This window comes from Mastigoproctus giganteus, chromosome 8, assembly GCF_048544385.1.
Source record: "Mastigoproctus giganteus isolate SK-2022 chromosome 8, ASM4854438v1, whole genome shotgun sequence".
Lineage (NCBI taxonomy): Eukaryota > Metazoa > Arthropoda > Arachnida > Uropygi > Thelyphonidae > Mastigoproctus > Mastigoproctus giganteus.
The window spans coordinates 96,277,349-96,298,061 of NC_143582.1; the positions used below are offsets into that span (position 1 = coordinate 96,277,349).

The 20,713-nt window shown below is 36.4% G+C and overlaps 1 protein-coding gene across 2 annotated transcripts in view; it reads right to left on the reverse strand.

Moving 5' to 3' along the window:
* Positions 1-20,713, reverse strand: part of LOC150081728 (uncharacterized) — a 215,945-nt gene that overhangs the window by 34,376 nt on the left and 160,856 nt on the right. For both annotated transcript variants that reach the window (XM_090378832.1, XM_090378831.1), the window contains exon 3: positions 104-265. In XM_090378832.1, coding sequence (XP_090234958.1) covers positions 104-265 — 162 coding nt within the window. The remainder of the gene's footprint in view (positions 1-103; positions 266-20,713) is intronic.

Sequence of the window (20,713 nt, forward strand, 5' to 3'; positions counted from 1 at the left end):
CACACACACACACACACACACACACACACAATGTTTAAGATGCAAACAGAAACAATTATCTTATTAGGCTATATCTATCAGTTGTTCAAATGATGTAACTTACTCTAGGAGGTCCCTGCGGCGGGTGATCTTGACTTCCTTCAGGTGGATAGGGTTGGGCCCCACCTGGGCCATTCATAGTACGGTTTCCTTCCCCACTGTCCATTACACTCCCTACTGCGATAGGAGCATTCTGGATGACTTTTCCTGCATTAGCACTTGCAGCCTACAGATTAAAAAAAAAAAAAATTACGGTTTTAATTCACTGTGCAATACAATTTCATGGAACTGAGAACTAATAACTTATATAAATATATTTTAAAGTCATATGTCAATAGCACAGGTCTTATTTTTTCTTTATTTTTTTCTTTCTCTTTCTTATTCTTTTAACCAAAGTACTTGGATATCAGTAAATTATAAAATTTGATCAAATCATTTATCTTAATTCTTTTTGTTCATACCTGCCCTCTCTCTTGTTTTATGGTGTACGATGTAACCCAAAACACAAGATGTGATTGGCATTTATTTATAGAGCCATGTATCAGTTGTATTGTAGATGTCTGTTGTTATTGGGCCTGGTTTTCTGTAGATGGTATTTCAGGAAATACATAAGAAGGAAAGTTATTCCAAAAAAAGGAACAGAAAAGATAAATGAAGAACAGGAGAATTTTTTTTTTGCAAGATTGTAGTTAATCAACAATAACAATATTCAATTTAAATAAAATATCAAAACAAAATATAAAATTAAAAATATTAAAGCTCAAATATATATTTTTGCAATTTGCAATAAATGCTTTTAAGGGAAGAATTGATTCAGATTTTTCAGATTTTAATAAGGTTAACAATATATGTTTGTTTGTTATTTAGTTTTTAGGAGCATTAACAACTAAGGCCATATTGCTCTGGAGATATGCGGTGGTCATTCCCTGACCTTTCCACATCCTCCGTTTTTAGTGGTCACGGGCTCGAACACTGGTCTAATCAAGAAGCGTGTGCTACGCACTGCTGCTCCTGCCCACCTGGCTATGGCGGTGCCGTTAACAATATAAATAATGGATGTATTAATTTTGAATAGGAAATATTTTAGGAAAAAGGTTGCATGATTTCTAACATTAAAGATGGAAAGTTTTACTGAAATATACAGAAATAATTCTACATTTAACTAGTCACTGTTTATAATTTTATGAATAAATTTTAAACAAATGTACTAGTTTTCTTTTACTGATAAATAAAATTGTATTTCAATAAGTTTAAATTATAACTGAATCTGAATGATTATCCACTTTCAATAAGAATATTGTTACGTTTTATTTATTAGAGCAAAGTTACCTTTGCTCTAATGCCTCTTTTACAGACCTGAGTGGCGCCTCGGTAGCCAGGAGCAACAGTGCGTAGCACACGCTTCTTGATTAGACCTGGGTTCGAGCCCATCACCACCAAATACGGAGGATGTGGAAAGGTCAGGGAATGACCACTGCATATCCGGGAGCAATATGGCCTTAGTTGCTAATGCTCCTAAAAACCAAATAACAAACAAACAAACAAGCAACAAATAGACCTGAGTTGTATAATCCCATGATTATATTGCAATTCTAATGTTCAGAAAAGTCTTACTAAGTTTTGAGTGTTTTAATGTATTATAAAAATTACTCTATGAATCCACGTCTTCTATGTTCATAGTGAGTGGATGTATTTCTAAAGTTCAGAGAGAGCATAGTGATTAGACAGTATTAGATTAGGACTGAGAGGTTAGATCAGTGGTTTTCAAATGTGGTGCCATGTAATTTGGGTCTAAGTTACTTAAAGTTATTATTTTTTTAAAATTTGTACAATTATTTCATTATAAAAACGTGTACAGTATCCACTGCGCCGTATCTTTTTAATTTGTGGTGATCTGTAACTGATCTTTATTTAGTACCTCTATAGAAAGAATAAAATTATTATATAGGTATATATTAAAAGGTCAAAAATCACTGTTTTAGGTATTTCTTTTGGCCTAGGGGCGCTGTGAAAAAATTTCCTAAATCCAGCTCACTTGTGAGCTGGATTTAGGGAATAATTTCAACATTCAACAATAATTTAGGGAAATATTTACTTGGATTTCAGCAAAGCATATGACTCAGTCCCACATGAGCTGTCACTTTATAAGCTGGAACAGGTTGGAATCACAGGGAAAATCCTTAGATGGATAGCAGGATGGCTTCAGGGCAGGAGGCAGACGGTTGTGATAAATGATTATTCCTCAGATTAGGCTGATATAAGAATCAGCCTAATCTGAGGAATAATCATTAATAGACCTAGATAGAGCTCAGGGATGGTCAGAAAAGTGGCAACTTTGGTTTTAGTCCAGCAAAATGCAAGGTCTTACACCTGGGGGACAGTAACCCCAAATTAACTTATACACTTGGTAGAGTTGAACTAAAGTCAGTAGTGGAAGAAAGAGAAATGGGAGTTGTGATACAGTCAGACATGAAGTTCTCCAAGCATTGTAGACAGGTTGCAAGGAAGGCCCATGGTGTCCTATCAATGATTTATTTAAATTTTGCTAGCAGAGACAATGCCCTCACAATCCCATTATATAAGGCTATTGTTAGACCACACTTGAAATACTGTGTTCAAGTGTGGAGACTGCACCTAATAAAAGACATTGAGCTTCTTTAAAGGGTCCAGAGATGGGTAAGTTGCCTGGTGAGATTGGCAAAAGGAAGTCCTTATGAGGAAAGACTTTGAATATGTGGGTGCACACCTTGGAAACTAGGCACCTTAGAGGCAACTTGATTGAGGTGTTTAAGGCTCCGAGAGGAAATACAAAAATGAATGAGGATGAAATTTTCAACGTTATAAGTGATTATAGAAGTAGGAGCCATAAATTCAAGTTATGGGGAAGAGATGTCTAGATTGGATTGCAGGAAGTTTTATTTTAGCCAGCAAGTTATAAATTACTGGAATAAATTACCTATGCATATGGTAGAGGCTGACAGTTTGGAAAAATTCAAAGGTCAGCAGGATTCTTATTTTATTTAATTTTATTATTATTTATTAATTTTTTTGGCTTGTGCAACATAAGCCTTAGGCCTCCTTGTACCATATGGCCATTACTAATACTAATAAGTTTGTTTATTTATATTAACATGCATTGTGAAAGTACAATTGTCCATTCCACTCTACAGAATATAATTCAAACACCTAAACTGCATATTTCATTAGTATACAGTGACAGACTAGGACAGAAAAATTGACACTAATTGAAAACCAGTCCAGAAATGATTGTGGCAATTACTGTGATTTTGGATATAGGGTATTTTCCGGTGGGTGTGGCGTGTTTATGTTGAGGGTGAGGATAAAACAGGAAATGCTCATGGGCTGTGCAAATGGTTCTTTAGGGATTTTCAGGCTAAATAGTGTACCCACAGTAAAAGGTTCAACTTTTATAAACATGAAGGTTCATGTAATTCTTGAATTTTATTTGAACTGCTGGTGGTGTGCTTGTGTTAAGTGCAATGAAGCATCAGTATACTGTGTCTGTAATTGTGCATATTCTACAGTTGGTTTATCTGTTTAATGGATAAAGAAACAGTTTCTAGGATGCCACTTGAGACTTACTAAGCACTATATAGCAGACTGATCAAGTACAAGAGTGCAACAACACAATATTTGAGTTAGATATGGTTCTAGTCATGTGACTGCTAAATATTAGTAGTAGTAGTAGTAGCAGTGGCATGTGATGAAAGAAAGCAAGCTTATAAAGCATCAGACAAAAAAAAAAAAAACACCCTCCCACATCACTGCCTAACCCATCTAATAATTTGTTTAGTTTTTCCTTAAAGTTATTAAAATTGTCCACTTCCACAACAAACGGAAGTTTGTTCCAACAATAAACCGCCCACTGGCCGAAGGAAAACTTCTGCACAACTACCTTGCAACCATCCTTCCTCAATTTCAATTATGCCCTCTAAGAAATGAGCAAGAGGAAGAATGCCATCAGCACTGAGCGTGCACAATCCATTCAAAGCTTTAAACTCCTCAATCTAATCACCTCGCAGGTGCCTAGTCTCCAGATGCCTCAGCAGAACTGAAGCCTTTCCTGGTAAGAGCACCTGGTTGTTCCCCCTCACTAATCTCATTGCTCTTCTCTGCAACAGTTCCAACAAATCCATGGTGCCTCCGTACCCAGGTTGGAAGGAACAGCAGTGCGTAGCAGATGCTTCTTGATTAGACCGGGGTTCGAGCCCATCACCACCAAATACGGAGGATGCGGCAAGGTCAGGGAATGACCATCGCACATTCTCGGAGCAATATGGCCTTAGTTGCTAATGCTCTTAAAAAAAAAAAAAAACTAACAATCCAACAGATCCATATCCTTCTGAAATGAGACTACCAAGACCTGTATTTGAATGTTAAGTTTTAAAAATGACGTTTCAAATGACTTCGACACAGTCAATGCGCTGTTACAGTCTTCTCATAAATGTATGCATTACTTGCTATAACGTATTTAAATTAATTCTTCCAAATTTATTCTCTAATCTGGTCCTTTAGTTCTCAAATTGAGAGTGGTCTTGTTTTGTAAACTTTCACCTTTAGATATCCCCGAAGAAAAAAGTTGGGAGATCTTGACGGCCCCTGGATGTCACCAAACTCCCAGGAAGCATGCTCCTCAAAATGGCCTTACTTTGTCTTGCTCCGTCTCATTGGAACCAGACATTAATTTTGTCTGAGCCTGTGTAGCTCCTCAACCAAAAACGTTTCCAATGTCATACTGTATTGATCAGCAGTTGCTCTTACAGCTTGATTGTTCTCTTCAGAGAAGATGATATGTTTACTACAAAATCAGATACATTTTGGTGTTTGGCTTTTGGTGCAGCTCATTGGGTTAATCCCCAGCCAATAGCAAAAGTACTGTTTGTTAACAAATCCAGAAAGGTTAAAACAGGCCTTGTCCAACATAAAACATAATCAAAACATTTCCTTCATTTTCCAAAATGTCCATAAATTGTCTACAGAAATGTACTCAAGCAATTTTATTGTGATCTGTTACCGCATGGGGAACTTTAATTTTGTAACGGTGGAACTAAAGATCATTGCGCAAAATTCATCTTATCCTTCTCTTTGACATTCCCAAGGCAATCTCCCCCCCCCCTGCTAATTGGGATGGACTTCTCAATGCTGCATTTCTCACTCTCTCTTGACGTTCTCAGATGATCTTGACATTCTCAGGTGTTCCCAGAATCACCTAGACAAGACTGCAGTAATAGTTCAGACACAGCATGGGTTTGTTAAAGGGAACTCTTGTCTGACCAATTTCATTGGATATTATGTGGTCAAAAAGGAACTGGATGCAAAAAATAATTCTGCTATCATATACTTGGATTTCGTGCCCTGAGTACAAGGAAGCCAGAGCTTCCTTGTACTCAGGGGAGGTCCCCATGGACTGGAGATGTGCAAATCTATCACCAATTCACAAAGGAGGTTCTTGTGACACAAGTAACTACTGACCTGTTAGTTTAACTTGTGTTCTGGGAAATATTAATGGAATCACTGGTTAAAGAAGCATTGCAGGATAATCTAGACAAGACTGCAGTAATAGTTGACACGGCAATCGTCTGTCGGAGGTCTTGTCTGACCAATTTGATTGGTTACTATGATGTGGTCACAAAGGAACTGAATGCCAAAAATAATTTTGATATCATATACTTGGATTTCAGGAAAGCTTTTGTTACTGTTGCACATGGAAGACTGCTGTACAAATTGGAGAGGTATGGCATCAAGGGGAAGCTGGTACAATGGATAAAGGGATGGTTGAGTGGAAAACAACAGAGTGGTAATCAATGGACACTGCTCTTTGTGGACAAATGTTATTAGTGGAGTTCCCCAGGGTTTGGTGTTAGGCCCATTGTTGTTTTGCATATTTATCAATGGTATTGATGAAGGTATATCAGATTTAATGTCCAAGTTTCCAGATGATACAAAGGTTGGCAGGGTTGTTAATGACAGTATATTACTCCAACTGGATCTAGAAAAGTTGGGAAAATGGGCAGAGAAGTGGCAACTGGAGTTTAACATTGACAAATGCAAAGTACTGCATATGGGTAGCAATAACTGAAGAGAAACATACCAACTGGGTGGTACTACACTCAGGGAAGTGGAAAGTGAAAACGACCTGGGGGTAATTGTGCAGCCAAATATGAAGTTTGCTGAGCAGTGCAGACGGACTGCCAGGGCAGGTCATGTCATGTCATGGAGTTTTGTCAATGATATATTAGGAATTTTGCTAGCAGGGACAGGGAGGTGATAATCCCGTTATACAAGGTAATGGTCAGGCCACTCCTATAGTACTGTGTACAGGTCTGGAGGCCTCATTTTAGGAAGGATGTAGAGTTGCTACAAGGAAGGGCAACGAGACTGCTGAATACGGTGCTATTTCTTGTATTCTGTATATCTCGTGAACTCCTCTGACCGTTTGGTCATCCTCGGAGTATAAACAGAAAAAATATATAATTTATATATTTTATTTTAAACCAGATAATGGAGGAATTAAGATCGATAGGATACCCTTTCAGTATTGAACTTGATGAAACTACAGACATTTTTCAATGTAGTCAGCTTCTAGCTTTTGTTCGTTACCAACATATGAATATCATCAAAGAAGAATTTTTTTTTGCGAACCTCTCAAGAAACTAACGAAAGACATTGACGTATTTAATACGTTGAAAAATTTTTTTGGAAAACAACATTTTGACTGGAAATTAAACTTGGCAGTTTTTGTACGGATGGAGCACCGGCAATGCTTGAAAATACTTCTGGTTTGCTGGTTTAGGAAAAAAAGAAGTTCCACAAACTGTCATAACTCACTGTCTGTTACATTGATATGCTTTAGCATCCAAGACTCAATCAAGTCTTAAAAACTGTAGTAAAAGTCGTCAACTTTATCAGATCCTATGCTTTAAAACACCGAATTTTCAAAAAAATATGTCACGAAATGGGAGCACGACATGAAATTCTTCTTTATCATACTGAAATACGCTGGCTTTCCAAAGGGCAAGTTTTAAAACGTTTATTCGAACTTCGTGCAGAAGTTTTATAATTTTTAAAACAAAAAGAAAGTTTTCTTGCCCAGCAATTTGAAAAACAAGAATTTTGAAATTAGTTTGGCTTATTTAGCAGGTGTTTTGGCCACGTGAATGAAATTAATCTTTCAATTCAAGGAACTGCGATTACTATCATTGTTGCTTCTGAAATATTAAAAGCGTTTTTATCAAAGTTACCACTTTGGAAAAGAAGACTGGAGTCATCCAACTATTCTAAATTTTCCAAATTTAGATAGTTGGATGACTCCAGCTTTAAAAAAAAAGGATCAAACAATGACATGATCTTGACCGTTTCTTGTGCAGGGAGATATTATTGTACATATGGATAAGCTTCAAAGTTCTTTTGATAATTATTTTTGTTCTGATGAATTAACAATGGGCAACGTGGATCCGTAATCCTTTTATTATTAACATTGATGATATTAAGGATGAGGAATCAATTAAAGATGACCTTATTGATTTAAGACCAAAAGAATTGCTAAAACAAAAATTTAATTCTACATGTTTAGAAGAATTGTGGTCTTCCTTAAAAGAAGCCTATCCTGCATTAATAAGAAGAGTCATGAATCTTTTAATTCCATTTGTGACAACTTATATGTGCCTAGCAGGATTTTCGACCCTCGTTTCATTAAAAACGAAATAGGCTTCTTGTGGAACATGATATGCGTGTTTCTTTATCGAAGACGGTTCCCCAGTTCACCGTTTTAACTCTGAACAAACCGCAACAATGCTCACATTAAACTTCTGGTTTTATTTTTTCTATTTTATTTTTTATTTATATACATTATTTATGCTTGTTAAATTTTTAAGATTACTAAAATATTGTACAAATAGTTAAATAATATTTTATAATGGGGGTACGCAATTGATGTTAAATTTGACAAGGGGTACGTAAAAACTTTTACCTTTTTCCTTAAACCACAGAAAAAGGGTTAAGAATCACTGCTTTAGACCGACAGGGGCCAACGTTGTGTTAATTACAGTATCTGTATTTTAAAATAATAATAATAAAAAGATATAAATTTACTTTGATTTTCATATAAACATCAATAAAGTTTATCACACGACAGCACTGAATTCAAGTTATTTCTATATTTACCTACGGTAATTTATTTAAAACAAAATGTTTTACAATTGAAACATCGGTCACCATTACATCATAAAAAATAAGACAGTAGCTATTTGAAGGATAGTAATGAAAAACCTTTTAACACCGTAGACGCTCGTAGTCTATAGAGAGGTGTGGCTACAGAATAAGTACTACCATTACCGCTGTAGCCCAAACATTTAGCGGAAAACTGGCGCATTCAACTGAGCGACTAACAGAGTTATCAACGGTGACTCAACCAAGACAACCAATCAACTGTGAAAATGACTCATCTCGGTTGCAGCTGCATCATTCTTTAAAGTGTGTGCATTACACGATTATGAATCAGAATACGCGAAATTTATTATTCGATTGGATAGGGCAGAATCGTTCCTTAAACCACAGAAATTTCGGTAATGAAAGCTACCAGATTTTAAACAGAACACCCCGGTTTCACTAATGATGTAGAAAAGAAAACTGGTTTAATACCGTCGTGAATTTACCTATGGTCGATATTAGTCATCGCCTGACCATGAGAGATAAACAAATCGATATTAACATCATAATTATACATGAAATAACTGCATGTTAATTAAAAAGGTACCATACGAAAAGAAACAAATCAAGTTCGTGCCAAATATCGCACACCCATTGCCTACAACTTGAGTAACCTTTTAACACTATGTAGCTGACCACGCGACTAAAAGTTTAATGTGCATTCATTATACAGACATGATCGATTATGAGGTAAAAAAAAAATCTATTAATAGCATAATTCTACATGAAATAACTGCACGTTAATTACGAAGGTATTGTACGAAATGAAATAAAAAATCAAGATCTTGCCAAATCTGCACACCCAGCATCCCAATCTGGCAACCTTTTAACTTTATGCAGCTGACCGTATTACTAACAGCTAATGTGCATTTATTATTTGTTATCTCATGATACCGATTTTATAGCTATTTCATTTGGACCCAGAATGAATATAACTATAACATATTTTTGATAAAACATTGCGTGCTACAGAATGCTTATTAGAAAACGTGTAAAAGTAGTGCAATTCATTATTAATAATAAAAATAAATAAACTGATATCCTTGATAATGTGCTGCTTATGAGCACGAAAGCTATTTCAGGAACCGGTCTCGGAATTCTAAGTAATGTGACCAACATGAAAAGTTGGTAACATTTACGCTTTTAATGTATAGTATTTTTGAAAGTTTTTATATGATTTGATATGAATACATATGATTTCTGGTATTTTAAATTATACTACATTCTACAGTCGATTTTACCTATTTTATTTGCAATTTTATTTTATTTATGGTTATAAAGTTATAATTGGTGTTTTAGTGAAGTTGGTAACACTATTTAGTCTGGTCATTCTAGGTTTCTGGTCATTGGTGGTCATTCTAGGTTTCCTTGAAAACCTAGAATGACCAGACTTCTCGATTTTCCGGAATTGTTAAAATTTTGGGGATGATGTCCAAGCGCCCCCAAAATAGATTTGGGGGCATTGTTTTCAGATTTTCATGTAAAGTTGTTTTTCTTTAGTAAATATACGATGTCAGAATTCATAATATGCAATTTTGTTAATTTAGCATAGCATTTAACATTATTATTATAGTTACACTCGTGCATTTTATATCTGACATTGTCGATGTGCAGAGAGGTGAAACACGAATATGAAGTGTAGGTTCCGCTTGCTGATATACTTCTCATTGTCCTGTACTGCTTTCATGCCTCAAATAATCAAGCAAAGGAGAAGGCGTTTATAAATGAAATCAATAATATACTATATTTTCTCCTCGTTCAGTGAAATGAATGTGTATATATACTTAGAAGCAACGATATTAAAAGGAATGGACATTTAATTAAAAAAAATAATAATAAGCGAATCTACAAATTCTGCTCCTTTTCGCGAGATACTCAACAGATCGAATCAATTGTCGAGCTCTCTGAATTTTTGGGCACTGCCACGGTGGTAATTGTAGTTTCACCGTTGCAACGCTTAGAAACAGCAAATGCCAGTGATATGATGCTTCATGAAGTGTCCCACATGTTAACATGCTGAGAACGATCCTTCAGAATCAATGGATTTTTTCTTCTTTTTTAACTGAACAGTGTTTCAAAAAAAAAAGTGAACTGCTACCAAGCTTTCCTGATCCATTTAATTAGACTTGCTGAGACGGGCTGGTACAATTTTTCAAAAAAAAAAAATAAAATAAAAAAATCATATAATGCAAATACTGAAAAGATGATGGCGTTATATTAAGCGCCAAAGAGAGTGAGGAATATATTTGGGATGTCAAGCTAGTCATGACCCTCGCAGAATATGAATAGTGATACTTATCCAGTTTTTTTTTTTTTTTTTTAATATATAAACAACACATTAATGACTTAAGCCGAAGCTAGGACGTTTTTCGAAACTGCATTGAGAAATTTTTGGCCCAGAATTTGATTCAGTCTCTTCACAGCTCCATCTGTTTCCGTCATGGAGAGTATGATTTCTGCATTGTCCATAATATATTATTTTCATTTTTTTGAAAACTTCATCGAATCCATTATTGTATGTCATCTTGCTGTAAAGATGCTGGGTCCACTGATTGGAAAGAAAACACAGAACTTCAATCGTAATGCATTGTCTGCTTTCTCTAACTTTGGTTTCTTTAAAGCGGAACGAGAACTTAATGACTCTTGTGAAACAAACTGAACGCAAAATCATCTTAAATTTTTTTTATGATTTTTTTTTTTCAGTCTTTTACAGCTATCTCGTACCCACAGTTAATTCAATAACAATTTTTCTAGACTCACCTTTATCGGGTCCTTCCAGAGCAAACATTTCGTAAGTATTCGCTCATATTTCATTAATTTATAATATTTAAGTAAATTACAATAAGTAATTTTACTGGTGTAAACACGGTCTAGAATAAACACACAACTCAATAGATGGGAGTGGTGTGCCTACCAACTGCAAGCATACTGCACCAGTGCCCACGGCACACCGCAGTGTGCGGGCGTGCCATTAGTACTGTATTAGACAATTTGTTTTTAAACAGGGAAGGTGAAGCATCAGTTCCGGCGAGCGGTTAACCGGAGGATGGTTAAGATTCGATTTACAAAATACCGTACAGTGTCCGTAAGGCAGCGTTTCCCAAACTTTTTTAGTCACGGAACACTTTTCATCTCACAATATATTTACGGAACACAAGTTTATCAGGAGCCAAAGAACTGTTTGCTAATATTTTATTACATACGACGCACTGTGCATCTTTATTTCCAACGTATGTAATGCCGAAATTTAAGTAACTATCATCATATTTTCGTTTTAGTCTTTTATTAGTTGGTTCCTCTTTTTTTCGCTTCGGATTTTTGGGGAACGAAAGACTGCGATTATTCATTCTCGCTTTGACGTATGACAATATTGTGTTCGTTTTCATCGACCACAGTTGCAGTACTACAAATATTTGCTTCTCGTTTTAAAGTTCCCTTTTTCAACCACAAATCCATGGTCATTTATTTTAATAATAATATTTCGGAATACTGATGATTATCAAAAAAAAAAATACAAGGAAGTTTAGTTGTGATATTGCCTCGCTCCCACCTCTCCTTCAACCTGTATACTCCAGGCTAAATCGCATACGAATGGCATATTAGATCACTGCATTGCTAATTTTTCGTAGATATCATTATCTGTATTCATACTTCTCTATGCAAAACTGGTCTATTTGATCATTAGTCTATGCCAGCAGGGCTGCCGCAAGTGGGTAGGCGTCGCTTACGGGCGACAGTTCAAGAGGGCGCCGACATTTTTTTCGACATTGTTTTCTGATTGGTTAACGCTTATCGGTATTCAACATTTAGGGCGACAAATTTTATTTTGATTACTGGCGGAACATAGGAAAGCAGCGCTACTGTATCATCATCAGCAGCAGCCATTTTCAATCCACTGCAGGATGAAGGCCTCTCCAGCAACTTTCCCGTTCCTTCTGTTTTGAGCACTGGCCATCCATTTACTATCCCCAAACTCATGAATTTCATCTATCCATCTCCGCCTTTGTCTTCCAGGTTTTCTTCTAGCTCCTCTTGGATACCATTCTGTTATTTTCTTAGTCCATCTGTCATCATGTCTTCGAGCTATGTGTCCTGCCCAAGAACATTTTAGTTCATTAGTTTTGATAAGAATGTCCTTTACTTGAGTTGGCTCCCTAATCCATGTGTTTCGCTTCTTATCTAACAGTCTGATTCCCAATATAATTCGTTAAATTCTTCGCTGTGTAGTTCTCAGCTACTCTTCCATTCCTTTGGTGAGTGCCCAAGTTTCACTTCCATAAGTCATGGTGGGGAGCATACATTTGGTTCATTATTTTACGTTTCAGACAAACTGGGATATTGCTCTTCAGTATGTGACTATATTTCCTGAATGCTATACATCCAAAATTTATTCTTCTCTTGACTTCCAGCCATTTGTCATTATTACAGCTAATAACTTGTCCCAGATAAGTATATGACTCCACCTTTTCAATTACTGCTCCTTCAATCATTATTTCCCTTTCTGTGGCGTACTTGTACATCATTACTTTTGTTTTAACTATATACGTCTTTAGTCCAAAATCCTTACTAACTGTGCATTACTGATTGAGATTTTCCTCTAATTCTTTGAGATCGTGGCTTATGACCACAATGTCATCTGGAAATCGTAAATGGTTTAGGTACTCTCCGTTCACATTGACTCCTTTCTGCGACCAGTCTAATCTTTTGAAAGAGCTTCCTCAAGGGCAGCAGTAAACAGCTTCGGAGATATTGTGTCTCGTTGTCGAACTCCTTTCTCGATTTTAAATTTGCTACTGTCTTTGTCTAGTCTAATAAAGGAGGTAGCATTCTCATATATTTTCTTCAAAATCATAATACGTAGGGTATCTATGACTTGTCTTTCCAGTGCCCGAAACACTGCCTTATGCTGTATGGAGTCAAATGCCTTTTCATAATCCACAAATGCCAGGCATAATGGTGTTTTATATTCATTTGCTTTCTCCATTAGCTGTAATATTACGTGAAGGTGATCCATAGTTGAGAATCCTGTCCTAAATCCAGCTTGCTCTTTCGGTTGATTCTCATCAAGTATTCTTTCTAATCTGTTAGTAATGACCCTTGTGAACAACTTATAGATGTGGGATAACAAGCTAATTGGTCTATAATTTCCAATTTCTTATCTCCTTTCTTATGCAGCAAAACTATGATTGCATTATTCCACTGCTTAGGCGTCACACCTTTTCTAATACACTGTGTGAAGAGCCTTGCCAGTTTTTGTGTTATGTCCCTTCCTCCCAATTTTACAACTCTACAGTAACTTCATCTTTCCACAGGGCTTTCTGATTTTTCATTTTCTTCAATGCATGTTCTACCTCATCGGGAAGAATATCGGGTATGTCACATGTGTTGCTAATTTGCAATCCATCTTTCCCACTGTTGGCATCATTTCCTCGCTCCTTGTATAATTCTCTATAGTAGTCTTCTGCTTTTTGAATTATGCCTTCTGTGAAGTACACCATCGCTATTCTTCAGTTTCAGTATCATTTGTCTTTCTGTATTACTGCTCATGGCTGCTGATTTAAATCCTTTGTTTTCCCTTAATGCTTGTTCAATTTTTCTTGTATTAAATCTTCTTATGTCCTCTATGTCTCTTTCAAATGGCTTTGCATAAGTCAGTATACCATGTACTCGATTTTTTCCTTGTCAGTGTTTATCTTGCTCTTCATTTTTCGCCTTCGATTCATCATAAGTGTTTCTTGACTAATTTTTTCTTCTTTGGATTTCTTTTTCCCTATAGGTCTCTTGGGCTTTATCACTTTCAGAAAGTTATGATATTCCTCGTCGATATCTTGGTCCTGAACAATCTGCAGAAGCTCAAATTTGTTCTTAAGTTCCAGTACATACTGCCTTTTCTCCTCTTCTGTTATCTCAAAGACGTTTGTATTATTTACTGGAGTCAGTTTTTTCCTTTTCTACATCTATATCAAGTGTAAATCTTACCATTCTGTGATCACTTCCAACATTTACCTTATTCAGGACGGTAACATCATTCACAATATATCTTCTGTTAGTGAGGATGAAGTAGATTTCATTAGTAGTTAATCAGTTTGGAGTCTTCCATGTCCACTTTCTATTCACCCTTTTCTTGAAAAAAGTGTTCATTACTGACAGTCCTTGAGATTCTGCAAATTCCACAAGTCTTTCACCTCTTTAATTTCTTTCACTAATTCCAAAATTTTCTATAGTTCCCCTTTCTGCACTGTTTTGTCTTTTTCCAACCCTAGCATTGAAGTCCCCCATAATAATAGTGCAGTGGGTTTTCTGCTCATCTAGAAGACACTCAATTTCGGTGTACATTTCTTCAACCTCTTAATCATCATGGCTAGATGTTGGTGCATAAATCATTATAACCTTTAGCTTGTACCTCTTAGAAATCTTGAGTATTAGTCTTGACACCCTTGGTGATGTACTTTTGAATTCCAAAATGTGTTTTTTAAATCTTTATGGACCAGAAACCCAACTCCACTTCTTTCACTGTTTCCATTGGTGTACAGCAGATTTCCACTACTGTATGCGCAATTGTATGCCAGTATATTATTAACGGGGGGAAAAAATGTTAAAAATTATAATGATACAAAAGTGGTGTACGCTACAAATATACAGAATTTATTGATTTTATATTATTTTTTAAATTATTAATTACGATTTCTCACGGAACACAGTTTGGGAAACGCCAGTTTTTTGGGAAACGTAAGGTATCTGTTCCGCACATGACGTCAGTATTGTTCAACCTATTTTTAGTGCACGCATTTAACATTTCCGACACAGTGCTGGCAGTGGCCAGTGTCCCATTTTCAGAGGGCAAAATGCGGTGTGTGACATCAATCGCACTACTTCAGTGAATTTGCAGAGTGCGGTGTTTCCTGGAATTGTTTAATTTTCAGTTAAATTATACGCCAAGCAGTAAAAACAATATGACCACCTACCTGATTCCTTACCCACCTATTTGTGAGTATGTCCTCTTGTCGCCACACAGCTAGGCGAGACGGTATGTTCCACGAAGTATGTTGTATCATGTCGCCTGTGTCGTCCGAGATGACACAAGTGTGTTCCAGCAGTCACCATGAAGCGACCTCATCAACCTGAATGGTTAGGTAGTGTTTATCATACATAGTGTTGTTTTTGGGTTTTAGGAGCATCGGCAACTAAGGCCATGTTGCTCCGTGTATGTTGTCTGTAAATTGCGTGTTCTGAGGTCGATTTTCTGTTTGCTGGACGAAAACCCGAGTTTCCGAGAGAAAAAAAAACCATGCTACCCTAGCCTGACACCGACTAACTCAGCCACGATGTGAAAAAGACTCGTAAAAATTCCTCCCGTCATCGACGGAATTCGAACTCATGTCTTTTCAACCCAGTGTGGAGAGAACGGCGATTCTACCCACGAGTGCTTCAAGGATTCCCAGGAAAACATACCCCATACCATAACACTGCCACCACCTGCCTGTTTCTGTTGGATCAGAACATCGGAGTGATTCCTCTCCGCAGTTTTTTTCCGTATACCCTCCATTGATTGGCATAGCAGGAAACGAGATGCATCCGAAAAGGCAAATTTTTTGCAGTCGTCAGGTTCAATGATACCAGTCAGATGCAAATTTTAGGCGTCGTTGGCCATAAGCATTGGGTACTTTGATCGGGCGCTTGCTCTAGCGGCTCATACACAACAGGGTTTATTGGATCGTGGTCTTGGAAACATCGCCGGTTGGCCCCTGGTTGAAGTCCACAGTCACGTAATATGTTCGTGCAGTATAAGCGTTGTTTAATTCTTTCTTGCCACTGCACCAGGAAGGCGATCACCTGGAAAGCTTGCCCAGTGTCCGTCTATACCAGTGGTTTTCAACCAGGGTGCCGCAACAACATTCTAGGGGTGCCACGTAATTTGGGTTTAAGTTAATTAAACATTATTTTATTTTAAATTTATATGTTTATTTCATTATAAAAAGTGTACAGTATCTCTTTAATTTTGTGGTGATCTATAATTGATGTTTAGTATATAAAAAATAAAATTATTATATACATACAGTATAATTTGTATTATGTAAATGTAATTTTTATAATTATATTACTGTAATAACTATCATATAACATATTTTTTAATATTATATATATATATATATACACAGAAAGAGAATCGGATCTAACGGGCAGAAAACTGAGTAAGAGTGCCGTTATTTAAAAAAGGTTGAAAACCACTGGTCTATACCATGGAGAGATTGTGGCCCACCCCCTCGTGGTATACTTTGTCTGTGGTTGAGAAACACATACAAATTATAACATGTCAGCCGTTATACTTTTATCCGTCTATCGGCTCGCTCAAGCTTACCTTCATGACGACCATCAATAAGGTACAGGCGCCCGCATCTTGTAGCGACTGCTGCTTTATTCACTATCCGTCCATTCTTGGAACTGAAACACAGCACTCCGCATTTCCGTAATATTGCGATCCGACAATCATCACTATTTCGAAGGCGGTCAGGTCGCGTCCCATGCCTATATCGATCCAGTACTTCGTATGGACCGCATGCTACGAACCTATAGTATCACATTTACCGGTTCTCACCGCTACAACTGTGACAACAAGCGGGAAGAAGCGCCAACTGCTAAAACACGGGTTGGTCATAACGTTTTCACCAAACAGTGATGTGCAGCGTTGGCTGCACTAGATTTCTTATTTAGTTATTTAAATTTTTTTTTTCTAAATTACTGTCATTTAAAGATACATATTATTTTAAGTCTAATAAAAGATGACGGAAAAACTTGTAGAATATGTTCGTTCGAGTGTAGAATTCCATGATTTATACCATCCTAAATACCTTGCAGCTACGGCTTCTCAAATATACAGTTTTTCCCTCCTTGGGATTTCCCCGAAATTTTACTGATTCCCGGGAATGTTTGTATAAATTTAGAACGATCGACTGTTTATATATTTAAAAATTAAACAATTTACAGGAAACAAAGAAAGAATAGAACATTATATTTCTTTATTTACAACTAAAATACATCTCTGTAAAAAAAAAAAAATAATAATAACAAAAAAATTAACTTTCTTTTAAAAAATGAAGCCTTTTTATTTAAAATTTCAACATTTACGATCGAAAATGAATTTTTTTTTATGTATTTTGATAATAACTCCTTAAAAAAACACAAAGCATCAATACTCCTATCACTAAGGCTAGTTCTGAACTTTGTGATAAATAAACTGACTGCAGAAAATGCTCTCTCTCTGATTCAACAGAGGTTAGTGGAATAGTTTTTAGTAAATCAACGAAATGCATAATGTTGGAAGCTCTGTCCCCAGTTGCCTGGAATAATTGCAATTCTTGCTTCAAAACCAGACCTAAACACTATTTCTGATCCCGAGAAAAAGTTGAAGATTGCACGAGTTTTGTCTTAGATTGAATCGCTGCTTCTAACTTGTCTCTCAATGTCATGGGACTTATGGTTTGCGCTTTTTCTTCACCTGCAGATTGTGAAGAGTTGGGGCTAGATGGAGATTCGTCTTCGTTGAAAAGTCTTATCAGTGTCATCTTAGCAAAAGTAGGAGGCCAGGAGTCACTGCAGAATTCACACAATTTTCCTCAGTATTTAAATACTGAAGCAAGCCGACCAAAGTCGTATTCCTCCTCTCATTAATCCGTTTTATAAGAGTTTTTCATCTTCTTGGCGAATTCCGACTTTTGTTGTTGTAACTCATTTAATAATGAAAGCAAATACTCCTTTAGCAGAGAGCAGAGTTGCATCACGGCTGCATAATTTCTCTTCACCAATTTTTACTGGCTGCAGGGTTGAAACAATATCTTGCAGGACATAAAATTCTTCATTAGTTTGCTTTTCTTTAATATCAATTAATGCTTTAGAAACTGCTGCTCTTGTTTCTAAAAATCTCTCAATCATACACAATAAACTCTCCCAGTGAGTTTTCGAATCTAAAATTAGAATCTTTTCGCAACCTTGTTCTGCTTTCACGTAGTTTTGAAGAATTTCATTCTTGAGAGGGGATATCCTGAATAGTTTTACAATTTTTCTTACTTTTTCATAGTTTCATTAATGTCTGTAAATTTTTTGGTGCTGCTTTCTTCATCTACATTGGCAATTAGATCTATTTTATCAGCAAAAGCTAACTCCTCAATTTCAGTTGCTGTATTCAAGTCATCTAACTCGTTTTCTGGTTGATTTCTACCTGAATCGATTATTTTCTCATAAAATACACCACGTACAGCCAGTGTATGCCATGTGCATAACATAAGTGATGATGGCAGCTCATTAATTTTCCAAATTTAATCATCACACTCGCACCATCTGTGACACATGCAACAATACTCAGCCAGAATTCTTCTAGCTTAGCTTCTACCGCTTTACCAGCGTCTTCTGCAGAAAGAGCCCAGAATTCTTATCATTCCTAAATTCACCTTTATCCGTATGAAGGTTCATATTTAGGTATCGTCTATTTTTCAGTGAAGAATACTCGTCAAGAGATATACTAAATAAACCTAAAACCTTTATTTAATTTTGCCGAAATGTCATCTTTAACCTGGACCTTGATTATATCATATTGTTTATATATAATACTCATTAGAGCACTAGAATTTACGGCGCCTCCGTAGCCAGGTGGGCAGAAGCAGCAGTGCGTAGCACACGCGTCTTGATTAGACCGGGGTTCGAGCCCGTGACCACCAAATACGGAGGATGCGGAAAGGTCAGGGAATGACCACCGCATATCCCCATAGCAATATGGCCTTAGTTGCTAATGCTCCTAAAAATCAAATAACAACAACTAGGATTTACAGGAAGAGCATACGAGATCATACGAGACCTTTGTCTCGTATTGCCTGTCTTATGAAGTTACTCTTTGTAATTGCATTTACAGTGAATCCATCTACAGCAACAAGTCTACTTATAATTTCTTCTAGTTTCTTTCTCCTTCTTGACAAATAGTAATGTTCCCTTTCGTTTATCGGCAGAAGAGCATGCTTTATTGTTTTGCAGCTTATCTGAGCTGCAAGCAGCCAATGCTTGCATGCGCAGATGCAGTGATTTTATCTGCAGAGAGCCTCAATTTTAAGTGTCAAATAAAACCACTAGTTGCCCAGCCACGGAACAATAAAGTAGAATGACATTTTATGCATTTTGCACTTTCTTCTTTAGAGTTCTTTATGAAATATTTCCAGACAAAAGATTTTGAATTAGATATAGGAGTTTGAAATCTAATACTATGAATGATACAAAAAATTGCACTGAAAGGAAAAAGAAAGCATACTGCAGAGTTGAAAGTGCACACGATGGATATTAACTGCTAACTAACTAGTAGCTGCCAGGTTGAGACATGTCACATGATTCAAATTCAATGAGTTCCTTGAAGCCCAGGACACGGGCAGTGACTAAGCAAAGCAGGAGGTTTAGCGCGCAAAGCTGTGTCGGCCAAGGTTGCCAATTGGCATTTTTCTTTACCAAATTGGTAGGAATTTGGTAATTAAAAATTTGTCTGGTAATGAAGATAAATCATTTGGTAAGAATAAAGTAATATACAATATCAAGTATGAGATTTTGACTCCTGCAAAAAGTCAAATTCATATTAGTCTATTCGTAAGACTGACTAAAAATTAAAAAAAAAAAAAAAAAATTAAATTTTCTGTTTATACTCCGGCACGACAACCAAGTCAGTAGAGTTTACAATAAATCGTCAATACAAATATTTAACATTAGCACTCCTGTTTGCCTACATATTATTTATTTATTTATATATACACGTTTCTCACACACTGGGCGCACAGACCCTAAATAAAGGTGAAAACGCTAGGAGTTACAGAAAATACAAAACAGTTATAATCAATACAAAACTAGAATTTTTTTTTTTTTTTTTATGAAAACCCCAAACACGAGAGGTATTAGAACCGATAGTACTTAGTACCGTGCTTGGGTTGGAGGTTGAGAAAACGAAAGAAGATATTTGTTGACATCAGACTTGAACTTCTGTAGACTGTAATTTTCAGGAAATACCTATGAAGGAATGTTGTTCCAGAAAACTGCAGCTGAATGAATAAACGAGGAAGATGAAAAGTTGGTTCTGTGAGTTTGAACAGTAAATGGATGTTGGCTGGTGGCCGCACGTATTCGGACTGTTATAAAAGAGAGACAGAGAGAGCGGGAATTATAGAAGCCAATTCAGAAGCACAGTTCCCATGGAAGTACAGTATCTGTAGAAAAGGCATGCAGCAGAAACAGTACGTCTATGAGGCAGCGAGTGGAGAGACTCTGTTAGAGATGAGTCATTAAATAAAACGAAAGTTACTAATTCTGTATGTTAGAAATGTGATACAAAACTGATATGAAGAAATAAAAAAGTACTGCATTGGGTAGAAATAACCCCACAGTAATGTACCAACTGTGTGGTACTACACTCCGGGTGGTA